The sequence below is a fragment of the Thunnus thynnus genome, chromosome 9 (genome assembly GCF_963924715.1).
Source record: "Thunnus thynnus chromosome 9, fThuThy2.1, whole genome shotgun sequence".
Lineage (NCBI taxonomy): Eukaryota > Metazoa > Chordata > Actinopteri > Scombriformes > Scombridae > Thunnus > Thunnus thynnus.
The window spans coordinates 3,423,412-3,447,117 of NC_089525.1; the positions used below are offsets into that span (position 1 = coordinate 3,423,412).

Here is a 23,706-nt window from a genome sequence, read left to right on the forward strand (position 1 = left end):
AAATCATTAGATGCTGGCTCTAAGGAAACTCAGCTTTGATAGGTCGTAGGTCATTATCAAAAACTTCTCTCTTAAAATACAGATTTAATTTTTTTTTCCCCAAAGGACATTAAGATTTAGTCAGGATTTCACTGATTCTAATGTGAGTTTTGTCTGTGACCCCAGAGTATGGGAGTTTAGAAAACGTCAGAAGTCAGCTGAAGTGGTCAGAGGAACATAAAGACAGTATTGAACAAACTGCTTTCTATCACTGGACTTATTTTTTTGTAGGACAAAGTTTGTGTTTATCAAGACACAAAGCGGTTCAATCAAACTGCAATCCCTTCTCTGCAAGTGCAACATCTGTACCATTGTCCCCGAATGTGTAGTACAATGCTGCCATCTGCTGACCAAACTCCATATTAACAGGAAAAAATAACCAGCTTGTGCTGTAGTCTTGGGTATGAGAGCATTTAAGTGTGGCTGAGCTAGCTAAGCATCTTTGGCTTTTTTTAATCAGCCAAGAGCAACTCTCCCTATAACTGACTGCTGCATGTTTTTAATATGAGAATTATGAGTTTACCCTAACCCTTTTATTTGACATATAATTACTGAACTGTTTTAGACAGTCAGCAGGGAGACACAATGATTGTTTTACTTTTATAAACTTCAAGTTAAGCTATTGTTAACATATTCCTGGATGTTTTCAGCTTTTTTCATTTCCCAATAGAATATAAGTGAGAGCAATGTCCTGCATTTATCAGGTTTATGTGTTAGTGTGGCAAATGCTGTAGCAAGTTACTGGCCTCCCTAGAGGTCCTGTGCCTAACTATCCTGTCAGCTTAAACATCTACTCAAACTCCAGGAGAACCAGGATGGTTTCTGAAGTTTACTTGAAGAGTTCTTTTTTGTAAACTGTAACAAACACAAAATGGCATGTTGAAATTACAGATATGACAAGGTAAGTATTATACAGCAAGTATAAAATATCACAGTAAATAAAGCTAACTATGCCAACAGGTAAGTATAAAATTAGCATAGGATATTAACTAAGGTTAGGAAACTAGCTTAGCTGCAATCATATGTCATCAATTAATAAAATAAACAAATTGTCATAAATTTTTGAAATGTGCTGTTTTCTGCATCAATACATTCCTAATTATAAATCCACTTACAGACAATTGTCTTACAAGTCTTGTAACGATGGATGGAACAGGACTGTAGAGACACCGGTCCCTTTTACACAGCCTGTTCAAGGCAGGAATGCTGTGCCTTTATTCCGCCTTGCTGTTCTGTATAAAAGGTACAGATATAAAGTGGGGGAGGGCAGAGTTGTTTCGCAACTCACAGCACCGGATCAACATCAGGGACAGCCAGCACAGCAGGACAGGATGCTGATGCTGTTTTGTTACACATCACACCTTGAATCCGGAACACCAGCATGCTATGTAAAAGCACACATGGGGGCGGCTTTATGCTGGCTTTATTTGGTTCAGTGTAACAAAGCAAAGGCGGTTTAGTAACGGATCTTTTTTGCGGCTGTAATGACACTATATGAACACTACTTCCTGTCTTTACAGTAGGCTGCACTACTATTAGCTGCCACCAGGTGACTTCAACAAACCACACTTGCAAGACCCACACAGCGTCCAGAACAGTCAGGGTTTAATATTGTAATATTATAACTCACCACTTTGCGAAACCTGGACTTGTAGTCGATGTGAAGCTCTTTGTGCTTCTGCAGGGCAGCTTCTAAAGACTTCTTCAGATCCAGCGCTCTCCTCAGCAGCTGCTGCTCAGCTCCTGACTTGGTGAAGACCTACACACACATGCATACAGAGACAGGTTAGACCACAGAAAGAAGCATTTATTTGCAAAATATAAAGTATGAAATCAGGCTTCTAAAGCACTAACAGCAGCAGTAGTACCAATGGTAACAGTAGTAGAAGAGGGAGTGGTATAGTGGTTTATTAGCATCAGTAGGTTGCATTCTCAAATTCCCAGCTTCTTTAATGTGGTAATTTATTACATGTCTACACATACGAGCCCTGTCTGTGTGTACTAACCTGAACCCAGCCCTGCACTGCTGGTAGATGCTTGGTTGTTATCAGTCTATGGAGGTCTATCACCGTGGAAACTACCGCCTCATTATCCTCTGTCTCCTTAACATGAAGACCTGAAGGAAAAGGAAAGAAAAGCAAAGGAAAGGAAGAGTTCAGAATAGTGTCTCATATGCCACTTAATTAGCTACACTCACACATTGACAAGCAGGAATCCCTTTTGCCTTGAGGACAGAATGAACTGTTAGAGGTCTGGTTGCAAGGAGGTACTGGGAATGTTCTCAGCATGATGGATTTACACTAGACTTTTTTGCTGTTTGTTTTTTCTGCAACCCCTCCTTTTGTCCTCATTGCAATGGTATGCTATTGGGTAGAGATCTGGAGGCTGGGCAGCCCTTTGGAATAAACTGAGCTCACTCTCCTGTTCCGAGGAACCATGAATCGTTTGATGACCTATCACATGTGAGGGATAATCAACGAGTAGGTGGGCGTTTAACGGTTCTAAAGCATGACGTGGAGGTGAAGAACCATCCAATGTGAAACAGAGGTTGAATATCCTGCTTACATCATGGTCATTTGCCAACAATATAAAATAAAAGCATTCACAAATTTTTGGTGAAAGTTTTGCACTCATAATCGAAAGGTTATGAAGCAAGGGCTTACCGATGTCATGACAACTTGCCACACTGTAGCACCGAGGCATAAATTTCACGTGAGGTGTCATTAAGCATAACCACAAAGTACGTCATCAAATCGGAGTTCTTTTGTTTTTGGTAGAGAAAGTCTCTCAGTGTATTAACTGCCCGTTTTGTTGCCTTTTTTGTATTAATCTCATCCTTCTCTTCCTCTATCATTTTAAGCTCTTCAGGTGTCAGTTCCTTGTGCTGTTTTTCGCTTGGTTTCTTTCTTTTCTTCTCCATTTCTTTTTCCTCTGCTGTATCCCATTCTTCAAAACTTCATAACGAGTAAGCTTTGACAGCTGTGCTCTTTAATGTTACTATGGTTACAGGTTGGGTAGCGGATGAATTTAGAATGGTGATTAAACTTGAGCCAAACTGCAATACACGGTTTTAACACACACCTGCTGGCCAATCAGAAAATAGTATTCACCCAGATGATGGTATAATAGCAATTATACCACTGTCAAAGCCATTGCCTTGCTCACTCTGATCTTTATAGGCTTCACTCAAACAAGTGTAAAAAAAATCAAAAAAGGTACACAAGGAGTTTCATCAATCTTGGTAACCCTACCATGTTTCATCCCACTAGTCTTATTTGTGTTGACCCCATCTGCAGGCTTTGTATACTTCATCACAGCTTCATAAGCCATGACAAGCATGTGTGCCTAAAACTTGGCCCATGAGTGTACAAATAGGGCTGGGCGTCATGTGATTTAAAAGAAAAAAACAATAGCAAAAAAACTAGTGCCTATACAGTATTCATGTATGTATGTATATATACATTTTTTTCTAAAATGCAGACCATTTTCTATATTTCAGTCAGTGCCCAAAAGGCACTAAGTCAGCCCTACATGAATAGATGGTTACACAGAGTTTATACCCTGAGTTGATAGTTTATTGGGTACACCTAGCTGAACTTTGGATCAGGCTGAAATATCTTGACAACTATCAGATTGGATTTTCCTCTAGCGCCACCAGCAGGTCAAAGTTTCAACTTGTGCTGTGATATAACTCCACATGTACTTGATGGATTGGAACAAAATTTGGTTCAAACATTCATGGTCCCCCAATGATGTATTCTAATGACTTTGGTGATCCTCTGATTGTTACTCTAGTAAAACCATGAGGTTGACTTTGAAGTTCTTTAATGAACTATCTCAACAACTATTAGATGGATTTCTGTGAAACTTGGTTCACACATTCATGTTTCCCAGAGGATGAATTGTAATAACTATTATCTCCTAACTTTTCATTTAGCACCATCATCTGGTTAAAATTTCATTTTGACTAATATTTTGGTGTATGACAAAATCCCTGCAAAACTCATGACATTCTCATCAGCCTCAGCTGTGGTTGGTACTACGGTACTAATTAGCAAATGTTAACATGCTAACATGCTAAACCAACTCAAACATGGTGAACATTATACCTGCTAAACATCAACATGCATCATCATCATGATCATGATAGCATGTCGGTGTGAGCATTTAGCCCTCACAGAGCCACTAGCATGGCTGTAGAGTCTTAGTGTTGTTTTGAGACTGTGTATCAGAAAGGTGATGGTTGAAAGCTGTGGTTGTTTAGGGGGAAACAGCTTGTGATGCTGTTAGAAATGTACTGAATTATACAGAAAGGTGTTTCTCTGACACAGTGGCAACCAAATCTAAATACTGTAAGCATCACAAACACAGGGTTTACTGCATTACAGTTATATATATTACATAATAAACTGCCTTCACTACACTAAACTATGCACATGAGTTGTACCCACCAGGACTGAGGTTCAGGTCCAGACGATACGAATGAGAGATGAGCCCAGAGTTCCGAATAAACAAGTCTTCATCAATAAGCTCCTCCTCTTCTTCTTCACTACCTCCCTCCACCTCCTCAGCATCATCGTCCTCCTCTCCCTCCCTCTGCCTTTCCTCCATCTCTCCAGTCTTCTCCTCCTCATTCTCATCCCTCCTCTTCTTCTTATCCTCCCTCTCCTCATCGTCAGAGCTTTTCTCCTTATTTTCCTTTGCTTTTTTCTTCTCCCTGTTGTCTCTCTTCTCCTCTGTCACTTCTTTGTCTTTCTTTTCTTTTCTGCCCTCCTCCCTCCCTTGTGTCTTCTCTTCTCTCTTGTCATCCTTCAGGTCTTTGCTGCAGCAGGGCTGTTCATCATCAGGCACACACTCATTGGCTGGTTGGGAGTTTGGAGGGCTGCTGTTGGTTGTCTGGTCATCTGTGAGGTCAAACTTAGGGAAAAGCAGCTTCATACAGGACTCCATCTCTGTCAGTGTCGCCTCGATGTCCTGGTACGCCTCTGTCAAAGAAATAATACTTTGTTAATAAATGCTATGATAGAAGTTATAGCTGTTTGCCTTTATCAGTTGTCTGATAATGTCATTTGAAAAATGTAAAAACATAAGACACACAAAACACATTTAGAGTAATATTTCCGTACAAACCACAACATTTTAATTTATATAACTTTTGAAATATATATTTTTTTTAAACTAATGTGAAAAATTAAATACCACACAAAAAACTTTTATCCTAATCTAAGTGGGACATGGGAAAGCAAAAATGGAATATTTGGTCCAGTCCCATTCTTCTTGTTATTATCATTCTCACTACCAGTAGTGTTGTTGAATGATGTAGTATTTACCCTCCATGTCTTTGGTGGCTGCCTCCACTCTCTCCTTGTAGATCCTCTCCATTTTCCTCTGCCTCTCCTCCTCCCTCCTCCTCTCTGCTACAGTCCTGGCTTCAGCATCCTGGAAGTCCACCTGACAACACGGACACTTCACTTCATTAATATGAGAAACCACCACACTGTAGTCTTGTAAAGCCACAGAATTGCACTATCATAGTGATACTGTTAGTCATCTCATCTGAGGATATTGACATCATATCTGAGGATATCTATACTGACTCATGTGGGCTTGTACTGAAACGATGTTGAATTTCTAGACCTGTGTGAACAGTGCTGAAATGATTATCGCATTACCACCAACAGACAAGCCTTCATTCAACAACCCATGAATGTGCTTTATCTTCTTCTCTACTCATACAAACACACATATATGGTTTACAAGCTGGCTAACATGTCTTTACAGTTAACTTGCATCACATAAGCAGTGTTTCTTACAGTTACAAACATCTAATGCAGTCCACCATTTAGTCCAACTACAATAGAATGCAAATTACCAGGGTATGTTTTAAAGGCACTATGTGGAGTTGTCTTGTAAACACACAAAGTTTCTGTTTACATTCAGTGTTATTCACCAAAACACATTGTGTGTGTACATATACTATGCACCAGTTGAACACTTTCTCACTCACTTTCTCATTCAAGGGAACAGGGAGGTGTGTCCAGACTTTTGACTGGTACTGGTACTGTATATATATATACCTGACAGTTGCAAGTGTACGATGAGTGTTGAGATTATGTGTCTTAACCAGTAGGCTACCAGGGAAACACATTGTGTGCATGACTGAGGTTTAACAAACATGTTCAATGTGTTTCTTCCCTCATAAAACAGTTGCTCATTTTTTAAAACTTTTTGAAAGCTGCATGTTTAACATCTACATTTGCTAGAAAGTAGTCTTTTTCTTCTTTGCCTTTGCAGGTGCATTGTTGAGTTTCTTAGTACATTACCACGGCCAACTGTTGATTATTATGCAGGTATGTGTGTCCACGTACACATGCACAAGATATAATAAATAAAAATGGGGACACCCACAGGGCACCTTGTTCTGGTATAGATTCTTTTCACAGCAGACATTTTGACTTGTAATAGCAGGAAAAGCACAGGTGGAAGTGATGACATTAACAATAGCTCAGTTGCATTCAAGTGTCCAAGGAATCCACGATGAACCATCATGCACTGTGCCAGGGTCAAAAATTTAGAAAACCTAAATGGGATTCAGCCATCATTAAATGTGATCAGTTCCATCTGTGCTTTTCCTGCTTTGACAACATGTCTGTTGTGAAAAAGGCCTAAAGCTCATCAGCTAACATGACGCTAGTTGACTATCTAAGAAGGCTGGACTGTATCACTTTGTGTGGAGCATCTAACTTATAAAATAATCATTATAGAGCCAGTCTGACAGGGAATCAATGCTTTATTTCAATAGCTCATGGTCAGCAAGTTTACACTGGACTACATGAACAACATATGACATGAGATAAAGACTGTAATTTTATTATTTACAAATAAAAAAGTTACTGACTAGTTTGGCATATAACTACACACACAAAAAAATGCTTAAATGCCATAAAAACATGCATAAAATCAATCTTGTCTCTCTCACCTTCTTGACCTGTTTGAGAAAGTGGTAGCCCAGTGCCAACTTCTTATACGCCGTCCCGTAAGAGGCCTGCCACGACTGGACAGTCTGGATGGCCAGTGACCTCAGTTTCCTGGCTACTTCTTTAGGAGGAGGGAGGGGCTGCTCCGAGTCCGTCTCTACAGTCAACTCCAAGAACTCCTGCAGGAGGGGGAGGATGGAGAGAAATGACAGAAGACACAAAATGACCACTGTGATTTACAATTAAATCTGTTCAATTGGGTGCTGTGGTGGTTGGTGTTCCAGTACCTGGAGGTTGTCCACCAGCAGGGTTCTGAAGTGGTGTGATCTGGAGAAGAGCTCACTAGCGATCTGGAAGGCTGACAGTCGGATCTCAGCATGTTCTTGGTTGAGCTGGGACATCACTGAGTGGTACACGTGGTCTATGCAGTCATTGGACACTCTGAGAGGAATGGAGGAGCCAACAGTGATTAGCCCCATGATTGGTAATTATCCTAAATATTTATCTAGGACATGATCATAGTGTGTTCTTTGACTAAAAATGGATGCAGGTCTGACATGATAAAAAATAAAGCAGTGAATTGCTGCTGTTACAGGTGATGAGGAGCTCAAACAAACAAAAAGAGCCAGAGTTAACCCCAAATTAGCTGGCTAACCCACTGATCTAGCTTTGTAACACAGATCCCAGGTTGACAGGAGCAAAAACCTGTTCGACCTGCACAGCGACATGCCTGATTTAGCCCTCTGAGTGGGCATGTGCCCTTAAAGTTGTGGCATACTTGCAGATCTTCTTGATTTCCTTCATCTTGTCCTGGTTGAGCTGCTGCTGTCCTGATGTGGTCAGTTCCTCCACCAGCTCTGACAGCCTGTCCCGCTGAGACAGCTCCATCACCAGACATTAACACAACCTGCAGACAGACATACACTGAAAGAGTTTACCTACACTTACATTCAAGAGCCAAACCATTTAACAAAATAAGAGATGAATATATGAGTGCAAAAGTTGGGACTAGAGTGAGGGGAGAGCTACAAAGAGAGAAAGACGAAATGACAAAGTGTTGCAGACAAAGTGTTACTATCTCTGAAATAAAGTGGGTACAATTACATGCAAAAGAGAATATCAAGACTGTTGTCTACAGCTTGTGGAAAGCTTTCTTGTAATATTAAAATAAATATAAGATCATTATGATGCTATTTACGGCATTGTAAAGTCAGACAATTGCTAATGCTGTTGTAAATCTAGTTATACTATACTATGTTAACTATAAAGTATATTATAGTGTAAGGCTTGTCACCCATTAGATTGATTACATTTGGCTGTAATAACAGAGGTACACCCACCATGTATGAATATACAACCTGTTCAAATGTAGCTACATGAGATTTCAACTACAAATTCTAGTGTCTTGAAAATGTACATATTTACACAACTTTATAATTTCCATACAATTTAAAAAGACCACATAAAGAAAGACATCTAGAAATCCCCCTCCTCTGGATCTTTATTGAAGTCCTTGTTTGCGTTAGAAAGTGATTTACTTACCAATTATCTTGTTGTAAAACACTAAACCTCAGGAAATATCCCAGCTGTTTGCTCTGACTGACTCCTGTGAGTCGTTCATAATAAAACCTAATAAATTAACAGCAATTGTTTTGTCTCGTACCGCTTCCTCGAATGCCTTTGTTTTGTAATATTTCCCACCCGTATTCCGCGAAGACCCGCCCTACTCTACCTCTGATTGGCTAGCACTCATTGCCTTAGTTGGTTGGATTGGCTAGGTTTAGGCATGAGGAGTGAGATGGTTGGGTTAGTGCAGTTAGTGTAAGAATATCAGGGTCAGAGCCAATCAGAGGCAGAGTAGGGCGGGTCTTCACAGAATGTGGATGATTTCCGTTAGCTGCTTGTACTGCCGGTTCGGCTTTTCAGAATAAAAGCGTGGATAAAGCTCCACTGCTGTGCGTACACCTGAAGCCCATCAGTCTACAGTCTGTTACATCCATTGACTGTATACGGTCAATGGTTACATCAACTATATGAATACATAGTATAAAACAATAACATATGAAGTCTACATCTATAAAAATCTAATTCATTAACTATACAGTTTTTGTTGAAGATGCCTTTAAAGGTGTTGATTCAACTTTGTGGTCATTGCTGCTGAATGATGTTGCGTTATACTGAGAGTTGTTTCTAAAGCATTATCCCTGAACAATGCTGTTTGATAGATTCCCTAAAAACTAGCTATATCTTACCTTTTTTTAGTTGTAGATTGAGTTAATTAAACTACTGGTAACTTCCAAGGTGAAGATGAAGTCTATCAACATTATACTCTAGATCACTTAGAATGACACTGGATGTTTTCAATTTCATGCAGCAAGAACAATTATCAGTACCAGAAAAGGTGATGTTGGAGCTTTATTTGTCATTTGTTCCTGTCCCCGTCCTGTCAGTGGAGCTGGGCCTCAGCTGGGGCTTCACAGATGTTATAAGCTTGCCTTTTTCTCAACAGACATTTTGCTTTGTCATAGTAAACGCACAGGTGATAACATTAACGATGGCTCTGTTAGTGTCCCAGTAAACCAGGGGTACACCCCAATTCCCTTAAATTGCATCCACTTTTCCCTCACTTCCATCTTTTCCTTAGTCCGTCCCACAAAAGATGCAAGGACACCATGCCAGGAGAGAGAAAACCAGGAGAGAGGAAGCTGTAGCAACTTTTGATGCTTTGTTTCTGCACACATATGCACTGTGCTAATACTAATAAAGGTGCAGACTTATCACTGCCAGAGCAGCAGTTTTCTCCCTGTAGCCTTTTACCTGTTTAACAAACACCTGCACAAAAATAAAAACCTGAATTCAGTATTTATACTGTGTCCTGCTCAGAGGCACATCAACCATTTCTACTGGCAGAATGCATTTATATTATTTATTCATTATTTGCATCTGTATTTATTGATATTTTGATTGTGAATTCATTGTTTAATAACCCAGAATATGATCAGGGTGTCTTTTGAACACTGGAAATTATTTTTTAGGCTAAATGTTTCAGGAAAAATTGAAATTATGTAACTCATAACAAACCCGACACTCAGGAAATTTACTGCCTCATGTGACTGAATGAAAATCACAATAAATGATGTCAAATATAAATGTGTTTGAACTGTTTCTTGCTGACAGACAGACTCTCCCTGACTTTAATTTTATCCATAATAAAGGTTAATGAGGAAAAAATAACAAGATCATGAAAAGACAAATCTTTCTAATGAATGAAGAAAATTGTTTATGTTTTTTTGTTGTTGATCAGACCAACAATTAACAAAGATGATGATGATGGCGGACTGGAACAACTTCCATGTCAAGCAAGGATTGAGTAGCAATCAGATAAGGGAATTGACATGCACCTGAAGAGTGTGACAGTGAAGCAGCTTGTACACTACCAGGACCCTGACACTGAAGCAGCTACATGGAATTTACACCTGAGTTTTTCCTGCTGTGATGTACCAAAATGTCTTTCCTGACAAAAGAACCACAGCCATGAAGTTGGAACATCTGATTACAATGTAGCCATCATTAATGTTATCAATGACACTTTACTATGACATGCCAATATGTCTGCTGTGAAATAAAGTCCCTCTGTGAACATGCTTGCTTTGCTTTCTGTATGCACTTCCACTTTATCGTTACCTGTGACTGATCTCTGACACACACCTTAAATCCATGCAGTCTGCAGACTATAGGAAGTATCAGTATCACACACAGGCTGACTTGTTTCTTCTTCAGATGTCTACATAGATCAACCAGTGTATAAGAGTATAACTTTAAACACTGAATAACTTCTGATTTGATTTGAAGGTAAAGCTACAAGAGATCCCTAAACACAAAAGTCTTACAAGTGTTTAAACATATTAATATGACACCATCATTTTAAATAATTTAATTTTTAAATAATCAACACAAAGTAAAAATATCTCTTTAAAGATTCAATCTGCTCCAATTCTCGTCCCTCTCCAAAACCTTTCAGAGACCACCAGTGAAATGTTGCTTGGTGAAGTTCATACTGATCGACAGCATCAAGCCCAACACTCATGTCCTCAGAGTAACATCCCTCGTCCTTGAGTTGGATGTAACAGAAGCACTGAGTCTGACATTGAGGAGTTAGTTCTGTACTGGGAGGTGGTTTCCTCCCCACAGTGTATATATTAGTCTGTTGTCTCCTCTCTGCACCGTTTGCTGATAGAAAATGTCACTCCGCTCGTTGTTTAGATACATCAGATACTCATTTTGACTTGCAGTGCATCTATTAGATCTACAATCTCTGCAAAGTAGCCGTTCTCCTCTCCCAGAATCATTTCTGATTGGACCATTTCCTGGTACTGGTCTCTCAGAGAGACCAGCGAGCCCAGCAGAGAGCTGTCTGAGCGGTACTGCTCCAAACACACCGGAGCCATCGCCAGCAAAGCCCGCAGAGCCTGCAAAAAGGACCAGACAAACACTTAGAACAAGTTCACTTCATACACTACATTGACTTGTTTAGCCAGCCCGGCTCTTTTATAAGGCTGTTAATTAATGTTATAGACAGTAATCATTCTCACCACAGCTCCCTACCTTTTTTTCCTGTTTTTGACTTAATTTTCCCTTTTATCACCATTTTTATCTGTTTGGCCCCACATGGAGGTTTCTTTTGGATACACCTGATTGCTCATCTTATCTTATTAGGACCCACCTTCTCTCTGTAGTCATGCTCAGAGGACTCTAGCAGCTGAGGCACCAGACTGCACCAGCCCTTCTCCAGCAGCTCCCCCTGCAGAGACACCTTGGAGTACTGACGCACACGCTCCTCATGGGAGGCGTCCAGCACCGGGTCCAGACCTGCCTGAGAGATCAGCTCCTGGTGGACCAGAGGAGACCAGCATCAGCACCATCTACCTTACATTATCAACAAGAGGTTTCATCCACATGACAAAGTGCAGAAGAATAAACCAGAGTGCTGATTAAAAGAGCTTTGACCTACTACATAACATTTAACAGTTTGTCTTTGTTGTACCTTCTCACTGATCATGTCATATAACATGGTGACGATACGTGTGCGCAGAGCTCCCCTCCCGTCTGTCCTGAACAGCTCTGACAGCACCTGCAGCCCGCCGTGAGACAGGAAGTGATGCTGCGCGAAGGGGAAGTGACGCAAGAGGGACGCTACTGCAAACAGAACCTGACAGGAGGACAATCACACACAGAAAACATCAACAACTGACAGCCTGTATGTTTACACTCCTGAAAATAAACGGGTGTGTAGGATACATGTAGGCACCTTCTTTTTGACACTGTGTGCTTGTGCGGTGGCCAGGACGGTTAACAGCGTCTGAAGAGCGCCACTCTCCACAGCCTTCACCTGGACCACTGGGTTGCTGCAGGACAGAAAACAGAACAGTCAGTATTATCAACCTGCAGAGCAACAGTCCACCAGTCTCAGACCTGCAGTTCCACTGCAAGCTGCACCACCTGGTGGCAAGAAAACTAACACTGTCTGCAGGTGGTGCAAGTGTTATTACTCTCCTTGCCTGTGGATGGCACCACCGCCACCACCAAGGCTACATCTGCAGGTCTAAATTACTGCTGTTAACTTTCAGTCCTAATACACATAGTGTCAGTGGAGCTCATATATAGTCTCATCAAGAAAAATATAGATTTAATATTAAGTGATAACCATCCATGGAGGTTCTGTTTCTGCTGAAATGTCCTTCATTTTCTATGACAGAAGTTTGCCTTTTTGTAGCATTTTCTCTGTTCTGTGTTGATTATCAACATTTTCAGACATGTGCATAAACTGATGTGGTCTCTCTATACTACACAACTACATACTGTAAGATAACTGTATTTTGATATTAAACACAGAAAAGTGATGGATTCTGGTGTTGTTTGACATTGTGTAGCAGAGTGAATATTTTAGGTAAATGTGATGTGACAGGTTTGCAGTTTGTACCTGGCCAAAGCAGAGCCCAGGACGAAGGCAGAACTCTCCTGTAATCTGAAGTCAGAGCTGTTCAGACCTTCAAGAATGAATTGAAGACCCCCCATCGAGCACAGGGTCTGAGCATTATCCACCTAGCACACACACACAAACATAAACACAAACATAAACACAGAAGTTAAAAAACCTGACTCTCAGTATCCTTCTTTAATCTTTCATCCTCAGAGCGTGTGTGTAGGTTCTGATGTGTGTTGTTACCTGATGCACCAGATACTCCAGCTCCAGCAGGATGCTCAGCCGCTGCTGCATAGTCGAGTTGCTGCTGTTGAACTGATCCAGCAGACGCTTCATAACCTACAAGACATCAAGAGATATTAAGATACTTTACTTCAGTAAAAGTACCAATACAGCAACGTAAAAATACTCCATTACAAGTAAAAGTCCTGCATGAAAAATCCTACTGCAGTAAAAGTACAAGCAGCACAAGCAGCAGGATGGTTTAACCAAAGAAAAATGATGAATTAATCTAAGTTCATTTAAGGTTTTGCTAAAATTGACACTTGTCTACTGTGAGTGGATGAGCTCTGGAGCTACTGGAGCTACTGGAGCTACTGGAGCTAACAGTAGTGACAGTGTTTGACTGAAACTCTGCTCAACAGGATTAAAGAGCTTCCTGCAGCTCAATCCACTGTCCAAACAATCACACTTTTACTTTATAGGTGTATAACATCTCCTGACAGCCTGTGACCACCATACAAAAACATTTAGAACTCACATTTCGATTCGATTTTGAAGACTGTTTAAGATAGATAGACAGTCACTGTCAGTGACAGCTCTGCTCTGTTAACATGATTAAAAGAAAATATTCTGACATTGGGACATTGTTGTCTTTCTCAATGACGCAGTTCTCCCATATTTAGCTCACAGTGATGTACCTGAACATCCGTCTCAACCAGCAGGTCCAGCTGAGCCATGTCTCTCTTTAACTCCTCAAGAGGGCGAAACTTAGATGACACAGAGTCCTACAAACACACAGCAAGGAGAGAACATGTCGGTAATGAATACTTGTACAGATGCAGACACACTCTATATATATATATATATATATATATATTTATATCACTAAATTTCAGGGTTGTGAAAAACTGTAAAAATTGTTGCTCCTGAGTTCTGTGTATGAAACCATATTACACCTCAGCTCTCAGCACCTCAAACTCTCCAGAAAATGGATGTTTATATCTTAGCTTTACGTCTGTGTGTTGTATACTCTCTATGCTTTATTAATACCTGCTGGTCTGCATCTTTGCTCGCAGGGTTCTGGTCTTCCTTGATCTTCTTCATGGCCTGTTTCAGCTCATCAGGACTAAAGGAGGACTCGGTCTCCTTCTTCTCCCTGGGAAACACAGACTTTTGTTGATATATATATATATATATATAATCTTCTTCCTGTTACCTTATACAACATGTGTTGGCAATGCTGTGAATTTTCTACCATCACACCAGCAAAGAGGATTTAGAACAATAAATCCACTATTTAGCAGATGAGAAAGTGAAAGTATAACCTCTGAGAGAATCAGTCTTTATTAAAAGCCAGTTGACTTCAGTCTATTTGACCTTGACCTGAACCCTGAGCAGCCCACCATCACATGGATATAACAATCTGTACAGTACATGTTGAGGCTGCTTCTCATCCGCAGTGACCGTGAGACTGATCAGGATTCAGGGACAGGATATATGCAGGAATCCTGAAGTTAAGTTTGCAGGGAACAGTGCCAGGAGTCAACTGCAGTGAGATCCTTAAAAAAAAACTGCTGCAGAGAACAGGTGAGTTCAGACTGGGTGAAGATTCATCTTTGAGCAGAAGCACAGAACGAAGGTCAAGCTGGAGAGGTCAACTTTGCACGACAAACCCAGAAAGACTCAGGCGGCTGTGATCACTGTCTCTGCTGCTTGTACATACCTGTGTTCCTGTGTCCAGTATTTAAGCTGCTCCTCTCCCAGTTTGACCTCCCTCTGACCTGTCTGGAGATTCAGCCTCACATGGGAACCTGCTGGCACCGCCTGGCCTGCAGACACACACACAAAGTCAAAAACAAAATAAGATGATGTTTGAGTACAACAGAGTACCTTTACATCCTCTCACTATATCCATTACCTGGTTTGAGTGTTTGCCACTCCTCAGTAGGTTGGACCACCTCTAGATCTCCTTCATCTTCTTCAACTGTCGCCTCCTCGTCTTCATCGCTACCTGCTCCTTCTCCTCCTTCTGTATTCTCCACCACGGTTAGGGCAGATTCAGACTGCACAGACAAAAAGGATGCAAAAAAAAAAAAAAAAAAATCACTGGATCTTTGACCAACAACTTGCTGGAAGTCTTCATTTTAACACAGAAAGCCTCATTTGCTTTTAATAAGACTTTATTTATTATGTGTGCTTGCATATTAGTTTTAGAGGCACTGAACTGTTTGTTTACTCAGATATTGTCTTAGATCAGTACATAATATTCAACTTCCATCTTAGTGCTTGAAATCTCACTGACCTTACTGCCATATACACCATTCTGTATGTTCTCTGCTGAACCTTCCAGCTGCAGAAAGCTGCTTACATTATTGTCCAAAGAATCAAAAGAAACAGAAGAAATCAGCAGTTTTTTGTCAATTTTGCAACTACTTCTCCCTTGTGATGAGGGAAGATAAGCCTCAGGTAATCTGTTTTTTATGTCTAGTTCATGACTTTTCTCACATTAGTGAAGCTTTAATTTCATTGGAAAATATCACCTCCTGGTCAGCAGTCAGTATGATAAAATCAGAGACCATTTGAGGCATTAAGTACAAGCTGCAGTTGCACCATGTGGCTGTCTTCTCATCCATATTAAAGTTTAACTACACACAGGCTGATGTCACCTTGTTGCATGTCCCACCCCAAAAGTGTTGAAACATTACATAACATAAGACAGAGTAGCCTGTCACCAAACCCAGCATACAACACAACTATAATACAATATGACTCACCTTGTGGCCCAGATTGCTGGCTATGTGACAGCAAAGCAGCAGCATGAGAAAAGTCAGGGTTAAACAGCTGGATGAAGGTCCTCTTGCACTGCTGGATATCAGCCTCATGATGACTGAAACACAGGAGGACACACCGGTACGTCAGTATCATATATAAAGCTCATATTCTAAATCCCAGCTGGCCAGCTGCTAACACCTGGATCTGAGCTCAGTCTGCCTGCTGAGTGTCTCTCACCAGGCCAGACTCCCTTCACTAATCTCATGTTTTACTGTTGCTTCGTACGTTATAGTCAAAGGTACCAAAGAATAACAACAACCTCATCTGTGGTGTCTTTTTAGTACTTTTTCACTGCATATTTTAGAGTTGGCTCCGCAAATACACTGTAAGACAGATGTGTGACCGTCATGAGTTTGGCGTGACAACGTCAGTGACAAGAGCATGAATATCCACAAGCAAGGATGAAGGGACTGGCTGGTAGTGACCACAGAACAGCAAACACTATCAGCTAACAGTTCAGTGTTAGCTTGGATACGACTCAGATAATAATGTCAGCTGTCGGCAGCAACTCACCTGCTTCAGTGAAGGTAAAAGGTGAGAAGCAGATAGAAGTACAGTGTTTATCTCTCGTGACTTCACACAAACACAGCGACAGTTCCCGCATACATCTGAAGGCTTCTATCACTTTCCACTGCAGTCTCATTGGTCCACGTTATATGTGGCTTCTTCTTTAACGCGGTATCGCGGTTTGTCAATAACAAAAGTGCTGCCACCAACTGGTAGGAGTGAGAATAGCAATTACAATATAATGGTTGTATTTACTGTATAGTACACCGCCACAAATAACCAATATGCCACAAAGGTTAGTCTGCACAACATAAAATAATATAATATAGTATAATGAAACATAACAATTTTAGACTTAAATAGTGAAAACATTGTCTCTGAATAGCGCTTCAACTATTATTTTTCCCTACAAAGCATTTTCAGCACCACTGATAAGGCACCATCAGGCTGCCGTAAAAAGGTCTGTTTCAAGTGAATTTATGACAAAATGTACACATCTATTAAAGTTAAGTCTATTGTGGCAACATAAACAGAGAATGGAAGTAAACAGACAAATATTCAGATGTTTGGGAAAAGCAAACAGAATATTGTATGTTGCTATATGTTTTTATTAAGATTAAATATTGACAGTATACAATGTACTGTGGGGGGAAAAAGCAGAAAAAAAGTACAGGCAATTTGTAAAAGTAGAAGTATTCAGGTTAAAGAGATACAGACTATTTATGGCAGCATACACATACACATAGCACATAAACCAAGTGAGTCTTATTGCTGAGCACACTGGTTCTCCATGCTGTTGTTAGAGCTGACATGGATCATCTCCACTGTTTTCTGTTTCCTTCTTCTCTCCTCTCTTCTGTTCTGCTGCTGGTTCTCCTCCAACTCCTTCACATCATAGTCCGTCACAGGAGAGCTGAAGAGACCAACACACACATTCATACAGTCAGTGTAAAGAGGAGAAATGAGATGGATCTAAGTATCTCAAACTGAGGTAAGGAGGAATAAACTGCGGAAACAAAAGTCACTGAAAGTTTCGACTGGTTTCCTGACTGAACACAAGAATCAGCAGCTCCAGACTCAACTCTGACACTGAAACTAGGACACAGAGAGATAAATGTGTGTTTTGTTTGTGTTTGTTTGTGTGTTAATGTCCTTGAATCTTCACTGTTGCTGACGGTACATACACTGACCTGGGGTTGGGAATCACAACAGGCTCATCTCCACTGATCTTCACACACTTCGCAGGCCTTGGCTCAGGCTCTGAACACACAACACAAAATAGGAATGATTAATGGTGCCGTGCCATCACATCACATGAAGACATCACTTCATGTAATGCTTATATGACCGGATTTCATTTTGATTCCACATTTTGATTCTGTTTCACTTAACTGACTTCCAACACACACCTTGTGTTGAGCTCACTGGCTCAGCTGTAGGACAGGTGTCAGCCTCAGGGTCTGTAGTCTTAGTATTTGTGACATCCATCTCCACGGCAACGACCTGCTCACCCTTATCAAATGTGGCTGCTTCAGAGGAGGGTACGATGTCTACGGGAAGCTTCTCTTTCTTTCTCCTCTGGATGAGATTCTTTTTTGCCTCTAGAGACAAAAATGTTCAACATTCATACACAGTCCAATGAACAAGTTATCAGATTTTCATACACTTCCTGCAGAAATGAAACAGAAGAAAGATGCCTGATGTGTGAATGTGGGATTAGTATTATTCTAGTTACCTTTGGGTTCATATTTGTGTTGAAGCTCCTCTACTCGTAGCTGCAGTTTGATCTTATCACTCTGAGCCTTTAGCAGGATGCAGGAAAGAGAAATAGACCATGAAAGCTTTACTTCAAATATCACAATACAGGGATCATACTGTATACTGTAGAAGTATGTAGTTCAATATCAAGACGAAAGAAAATGAATGACGTGTTGAGAGCCACGACTGCACACAGAAAAATGTATTAGTTTAAAAATAGTTTCTTTGGCACATTTCCTTCCTTCATGCTTAAAATAGCATTTCCACTTCAACAGACATACAGTATTAAAGGACACAATGACAGTGAGAGCAGCTTTTCACCTGTTTGAGCAGCCGTTCAGATGTGAAGAGTTTCCTCTCCAGCTCCAGAGCTCTCTGGCTCTCTGACAAAGACTTCATCCTCTGTAGGGAAAGTTCATCTCCTAGACGCTCTGCATCCTTACTGAAAACACACACACAAGATTTCAGTGAACCACGGACCTTATGCATATAGATATATCTGTGTGAGCAGCAAATGTAAGATACTCCCCTTTGAACTGTAAATACCTCTGGAAGACATATGTGTGGCAGATGTGACAAACTACTTGATGACATGAGGTTTTACACAACTGATTTGCTGATGAGGCAGTTCAAACTCACACAGTGTTGTTGAGCTTCATTTTGAGCAGGTCAGTGTAGTAGGTTTCATCTTGGCCGTCGCCGCTCTCAGCTGGAGCAGGATTAGCTGGCTGAGACTTCAACATCATCTACACACACAAGATATAGAACAAGATATTCAATTACATAATGCATCTGAAAAAAATCCACCTGCCTCAGTTTCTGTAGTTCAGTCACAAGACTATTTAACAATTCAACTTTTCTCTAGTCTGTTGATTGGTTTGTGTCACTCCCGCTCACCTCCACCTTCTCCAGTCTCTGTAGTTTGGTCATTAGGTTTTGGATCTCTCCGTTCTTCTCAGACAGCATGGACTGCAGTCTCTCCAGCTGAGCAGGGTCAGCCCTCGATCCCTGGAGCTGCATCAGAGTGGCTATCTGGATCTGCACAACACATGAACAGCCATTCAAGTAACCGCTCCTGTGCACCTTTATATTTTCATTCCTCCAGTTGCCCTCTACAACACACAGTACCTTCATGCGCTGCAGCTGCTGTTTACTGAAAGCGTGTTGTTTCTGCAGCGACTGATACTGGACCTTCATACTGATAAGCTGTTTCTCCATCTCAGAGCGCTTATCCTCCAACTGTAATGCAAAAAGATACACACACACACACACAATTTATAGTGTTTTTGAGATTGTTAAACTCAGCTAGGTAGAACGGTTCAACTAACTAGCTCTAACTTCAGAGCTTCCCCTTGCTGTTGGGTTTCTGAATAACTCAGTTTGGTTTTTACCTCAGCAAACAGGGAGTTGCCTTTGCTGTTTGGATCCTGGGCCTGCTGTAGAACCTGGTCCAACTGGATCTGGAGGTCCCGGTTCGCCTCACGAGATTTCTGTGGCATGACGGAGAGGCAGAGATATAAAGACATAGAGACGCAGTTACTGACACAGAGGGACAAAGAGATGCACAGACGGTCAGTGTTTCCCATCTCATCATGCAAAACTGTGCTGTGATTAAAGTAGTGGATGATCTGAACACTGAGGCTTCTCTCTGTAGTCATTGAGTCAAAGTTTCAATATCAATGTAAGATATACACTGAAGATATTAATCCAACTTCAACTGGAATCATCCTTCAGTATCCTGTATTGATAAATCTTGATGATCAAAGGTGTATTAATGCACACACACACACACACACACACACACACACACACACTAACAAAGTTGAATAAGGCTCAATCTATTTAGTTCAGCTATCAACTCTGTACAAATGTAGTAACCATGGTTACCTCTAATGAATTGAACCAGGAAACAGCTTCTTTTTCTCTGTCCTCTTTCTCCTCTGTGATTCGCTCGAGGTGACGCTGCAGGCTGCTATTGGTCAGTTCCAGCTGCTGCTCTCTGTACTGTGATTCCTGTAGCGTCTGTTCCAACTCCACCTGGTAGACAAAACATATTTCACCTCTCTCTCTCACTCAAGAGCACCAAATATCAGGGACACCGTTTAGAATGAGATGAGATCCAGTTTGGCACTTTGCAAAGAAGCAGCAGCAGATTAGAGAAAGCTCTCTCTCACCTTAATGTTCTCAAGCTCCATGATCTTCATCTGCACCTCCATCATCTCAGACGTCATGGAGCTCTGGGTGTGTTCGTTCAGAGCTCGCAGCTCCTCCATCTTGTTATTCAGCGTCTCTGTCTGCACTTCCAGTTTGTGTTTCAGCTGTTTCTCATTAAGCTGGGATTCATCCAGAGCCGACTGCAACCTCAGCATCTGAATCATGACAAAGACATCAACTGCAATGTTATACTTCTACTGATTATTTATGGTGGTGAGAAAGACAACTACAGCCTGAGCCTGCTTGAACCCCACAGTCACTCTGAAACTGAGTGACTTCTCTCTACCAGCTCCTAACTAACTGCCTGTCTGTTGTTTAGTGGCACAGTTTGGAGAGTTAAGAGGCTACAAAGCTGCAGGCTGCTGATAGTTTTCTCTGGATTCATCACTACTAGTGACCTCTTTCATTTTACACATCATTTGATTTGATCGTCATTTGATCAAATGTTAATATAAAAAAAATATTGATTAGTGCAGCTTTAGGTTGTAAGTTTGTATGTTAAATGGACAGATAAAAAGAAATGAACTCTGTTTACTTCTCTACTCTCCAACACCAGACAATAGTAGACCATTGGTAAATGTACCTTGTTGTTGAGATCATTGATTGCCATGCTGTGGCTCCTCTCCAGATGTTCTTGTTCTTCTTGAAGCTGCTGTCTCTGCTGGTTCTTTACACAGTCGTAGTCTGACTGCAATGACTCCAGCATCCGAGTCTTCAGCTCAACTTCCTTCTGTAGGGAGTACTTGTCTTGCTCGAGAGCCTAAAACACGCATCACACAGACAGCAGGTGTAGAAGTTTGAAACAATGTCTAGATAATCAGCAGACTTCACTGTGAACACTAGTCATTGGAACTATTTTGTCATGAAGAAATTCTTGACATTTTACATGTGGATATATTAAAACCCTGAAACTGAACTGAAACTATCTGCATGGCTAGATACCATTGAGATTGTGATACCATTATGATTGGGGTCATACCTCCAGTGCGTTGGTCATCTCCACTCTCTGTTCCTCCAGCCTGTTCTGCAGTTCCATCTGCTGGTTGAGCAGATCCAATCCAGCTTGGGCAGCCTGCTGGACCTGCTCCTCCCTCTCCCTCAGCTGGCTCCTCAGCCGCTGTATCTCCTCTTCTGCTGCTTTCTCACACATCTGGAGGGACAAGGAGAGAAGATTGTCTGTAAGTTCAGGTTTATGCTTCCAGCCCTGTTGAGCACTGGTTTAAGTCACTGTAATGACCTCGCAAATATGTGTGTGAATATATCTACATTACATTTTTGTTAGAGGTACATAATTATATCACAGACTTTATTTACAAGTTATTTACTTGGTCCATAAAATCTTCCCTGCCTGGGTCATTTTGGCTTAGTGACATTTTAAATGAATGTCTGCATTGGAGCCTGTACCACAAAGGTAGCTCAATGTTTATTAATGCCAACAAATTCTTCAAGACCTGAGCGTTGCGTAGCAAATAATGTAACGCTAGCTAACAGCCAGCTTTGTTATTTTTTCATCTTCCTAAGTTAGCTAGTGTTAATGCTAACAAGTCAGTTACTGTTACACTACATGTTTATCTTTTTAAGCTAAATAAAAAGCTGGAAGACTGAAGACTATGAGCCATTTAACATTATCCTCAGACGCCTCATAATCCACACATCACAATACACTTCATTCAGCTGAGCCAACAACTAAATACATTTTACAGATCATGAACAATGAGAGAGTCTCTTCAGTGGTGAAAGAGGTATTAAGATACTTTACTATAGTAAAAGTACCAATACAGCAATGTAAAAATACTCCATTACAAGTAAAAGTCCTGCATGAAAAATCCTATTACAGTAAAAGTACATAAGTATTATGAGCTTGATGTAATTAAAGTATTGCAGTAAAAGTACATAAGTATTATGAGCTTGATGTAGTTAAAGTATTGCAGTAAAAGTACATAAGTATTATGAGCTTGATGTAGTTAAAGTATTGCAGTAAAAGTAGTGGTTTGGTCCCTCTGACTGATATATTATTATATATGACATCATTAGATTATTAATAGTGAAGCATCAGTGTTAGAGCAGCATGTTACTGTTGTAGCTGCTGGAGGTGGAGCTAGTTTACACTACTTTATATACAGTTAGTTAACTAGTTTAGTCTTGGTAGATTTTGGTGAAATATTGGATCATTTGAACATTTATTGAAATGAAAGCATGTGAGAAGTTTAGAGGGAAAAATCACTATTTGGTGGAGCTGTTAACAACTCATAGACATGTGAAATGTGACCCCGACTACACACTGCTTTTTGTAAGACGTCAAAAGCCAAAAAGGTTGGAAACCACTGGTTTCATCTTTAACAATGTGTTGTATTTTAAAAGCTTGTTATATTATCCATTGTGTCAAATTATCATCTGAAAAGTAACTAAAGCTGTCAAACAAATGTGGTGGAAGAGAAAGTACAATATTTCCATCTGAAATGTAGTGGAGTGGAAGTAGCTAACTGTTATAAGGTAGCATCACATACACTTGAAATACTCAAGTGAAGTGCAAGTACCTCAAAATTGTGCTTAACTTAAGTACAGTACTTGAGTAAATGTACATAACGTTAGTTACTTTGCACCACTGTTTATGGAAGCTTAACGTCTAATAAGATACGTTACTAAGGTAATTTTAGGCTTAACGTTTCTGTCCAGCCAGTCAAGTTCTGTCTGCTTAACTGTAGACAGTGGCGACAATCATGGCGGTGGAACTGAAGTTACCAACTTGTTATTATCAAACAAACGCCATTAAGTCTACTAAACTAAGTTACTATAAAATATACACAATATACGAGCACATAAATGTAGATATTTACCTTGTCGGCGTAGTGCACAGTTGTCAAACAATCAAACCGCCACAGTTTGAATCCAGGTCTGAACTATCGCGATACGAGTTCGTGCCCTAACGAGAGTTGAGCCTGATTGGCCAGTCAGGTGGACTCGGCATCTTTTTCTTCTTCTTTGGGGTTTAGCAGCACCTTGCGTTCTTCATGTTGCATTACTGCCATCTTCGGGGGTTAGTTAACCTCCACAGTGTTGGGTTTGTCAGATTTTTCCTATCAATCCTTTTCTTTCAAGAAAGCTGACCAGACACTTCCTGCTTGGTCCGCTTCCACCACACTCCAGTATGCCCCTTAAACCTTCCCCTGTTAT

General features: G+C 40.7%; 3 protein-coding genes across 7 annotated transcripts in view; all 3 read right to left on the reverse strand.

The window, feature by feature from the left end:
• The window catches only part of uvssa (UV-stimulated scaffold protein A), a 41,485-nt gene extending 30,691 nt beyond the window's left edge, over positions 1-10,794 (reverse strand). For 2 of the 5 annotated variants that reach the window (XM_067598542.1, XM_067598538.1), the window contains exons 1-8: positions 8,559-8,710; positions 7,795-7,923; positions 7,304-7,457; positions 7,019-7,195; positions 5,370-5,490; positions 4,491-5,024; positions 2,046-2,155; positions 1,670-1,798 (exon numbers count right to left, since the gene is read on the reverse strand). In XM_067598542.1, the coding sequence (XP_067454643.1) occupies positions 1,670-1,798; positions 2,046-2,155; positions 4,491-5,024; positions 5,370-5,490; positions 7,019-7,195; positions 7,304-7,457; positions 7,795-7,904 (1,335 nt within the window). In that variant the 5' untranslated portion in view covers positions 7,905-7,923; positions 8,559-8,710. Of the gene's footprint in view, positions 1-1,669; positions 1,799-2,045; positions 2,156-4,490; positions 5,025-5,369; positions 5,491-7,018; positions 7,196-7,303; positions 7,458-7,794; positions 7,941-8,558; positions 8,711-9,268; positions 9,381-9,409 lie in introns of those variants that run through there. The other 3 variants (XM_067598540.1, XM_067598541.1, XM_067598539.1) reach the window with 3 other exon arrangements.
• A 141-nt stretch (positions 10,795-10,935) lies between these two features.
• sil1 (SIL1 nucleotide exchange factor) lies at positions 10,936-16,716 on the reverse strand. The gene is made up of 12 exons (XM_067598544.1): positions 16,567-16,716; positions 15,996-16,108; positions 15,140-15,284; positions 14,945-15,050; positions 14,272-14,377; positions 13,920-14,006; positions 13,243-13,338; positions 12,997-13,118; positions 12,325-12,421; positions 12,061-12,225; positions 11,740-11,904; positions 10,936-11,485 (listed from the first exon to the last, which is right to left on the reverse strand). The coding sequence occupies exons 1-12, from the start codon at positions 16,694-16,696 to the stop codon at positions 11,285-11,287; spliced, it is 1,533 nt and encodes a 510-aa protein (XP_067454645.1). The 5' UTR covers positions 16,697-16,716; the 3' UTR covers positions 10,936-11,284.
• A 422-nt stretch (positions 16,717-17,138) lies between these two features.
• On the reverse strand, positions 17,139-23,479 carry spdl1 (spindle apparatus coiled-coil protein 1). Its single transcript, XM_067598543.1, has 14 exons — positions 23,370-23,479; positions 21,512-21,682; positions 21,116-21,292; positions 20,493-20,687; positions 20,206-20,355; positions 19,710-19,808; positions 19,447-19,557; positions 19,216-19,356; positions 18,958-19,064; positions 18,640-18,760; positions 18,296-18,362; positions 17,970-18,161; positions 17,751-17,820; positions 17,139-17,473 (listed from the first exon to the last, which is right to left on the reverse strand). The coding sequence occupies exons 2-14, from the start codon at positions 21,680-21,682 to the stop codon at positions 17,326-17,328; spliced, it is 1,749 nt and encodes a 582-aa protein (XP_067454644.1). The 5' UTR covers positions 23,370-23,479; the 3' UTR covers positions 17,139-17,325.
• Between the last annotated feature and the right edge of the window lie 227 nt (positions 23,480-23,706).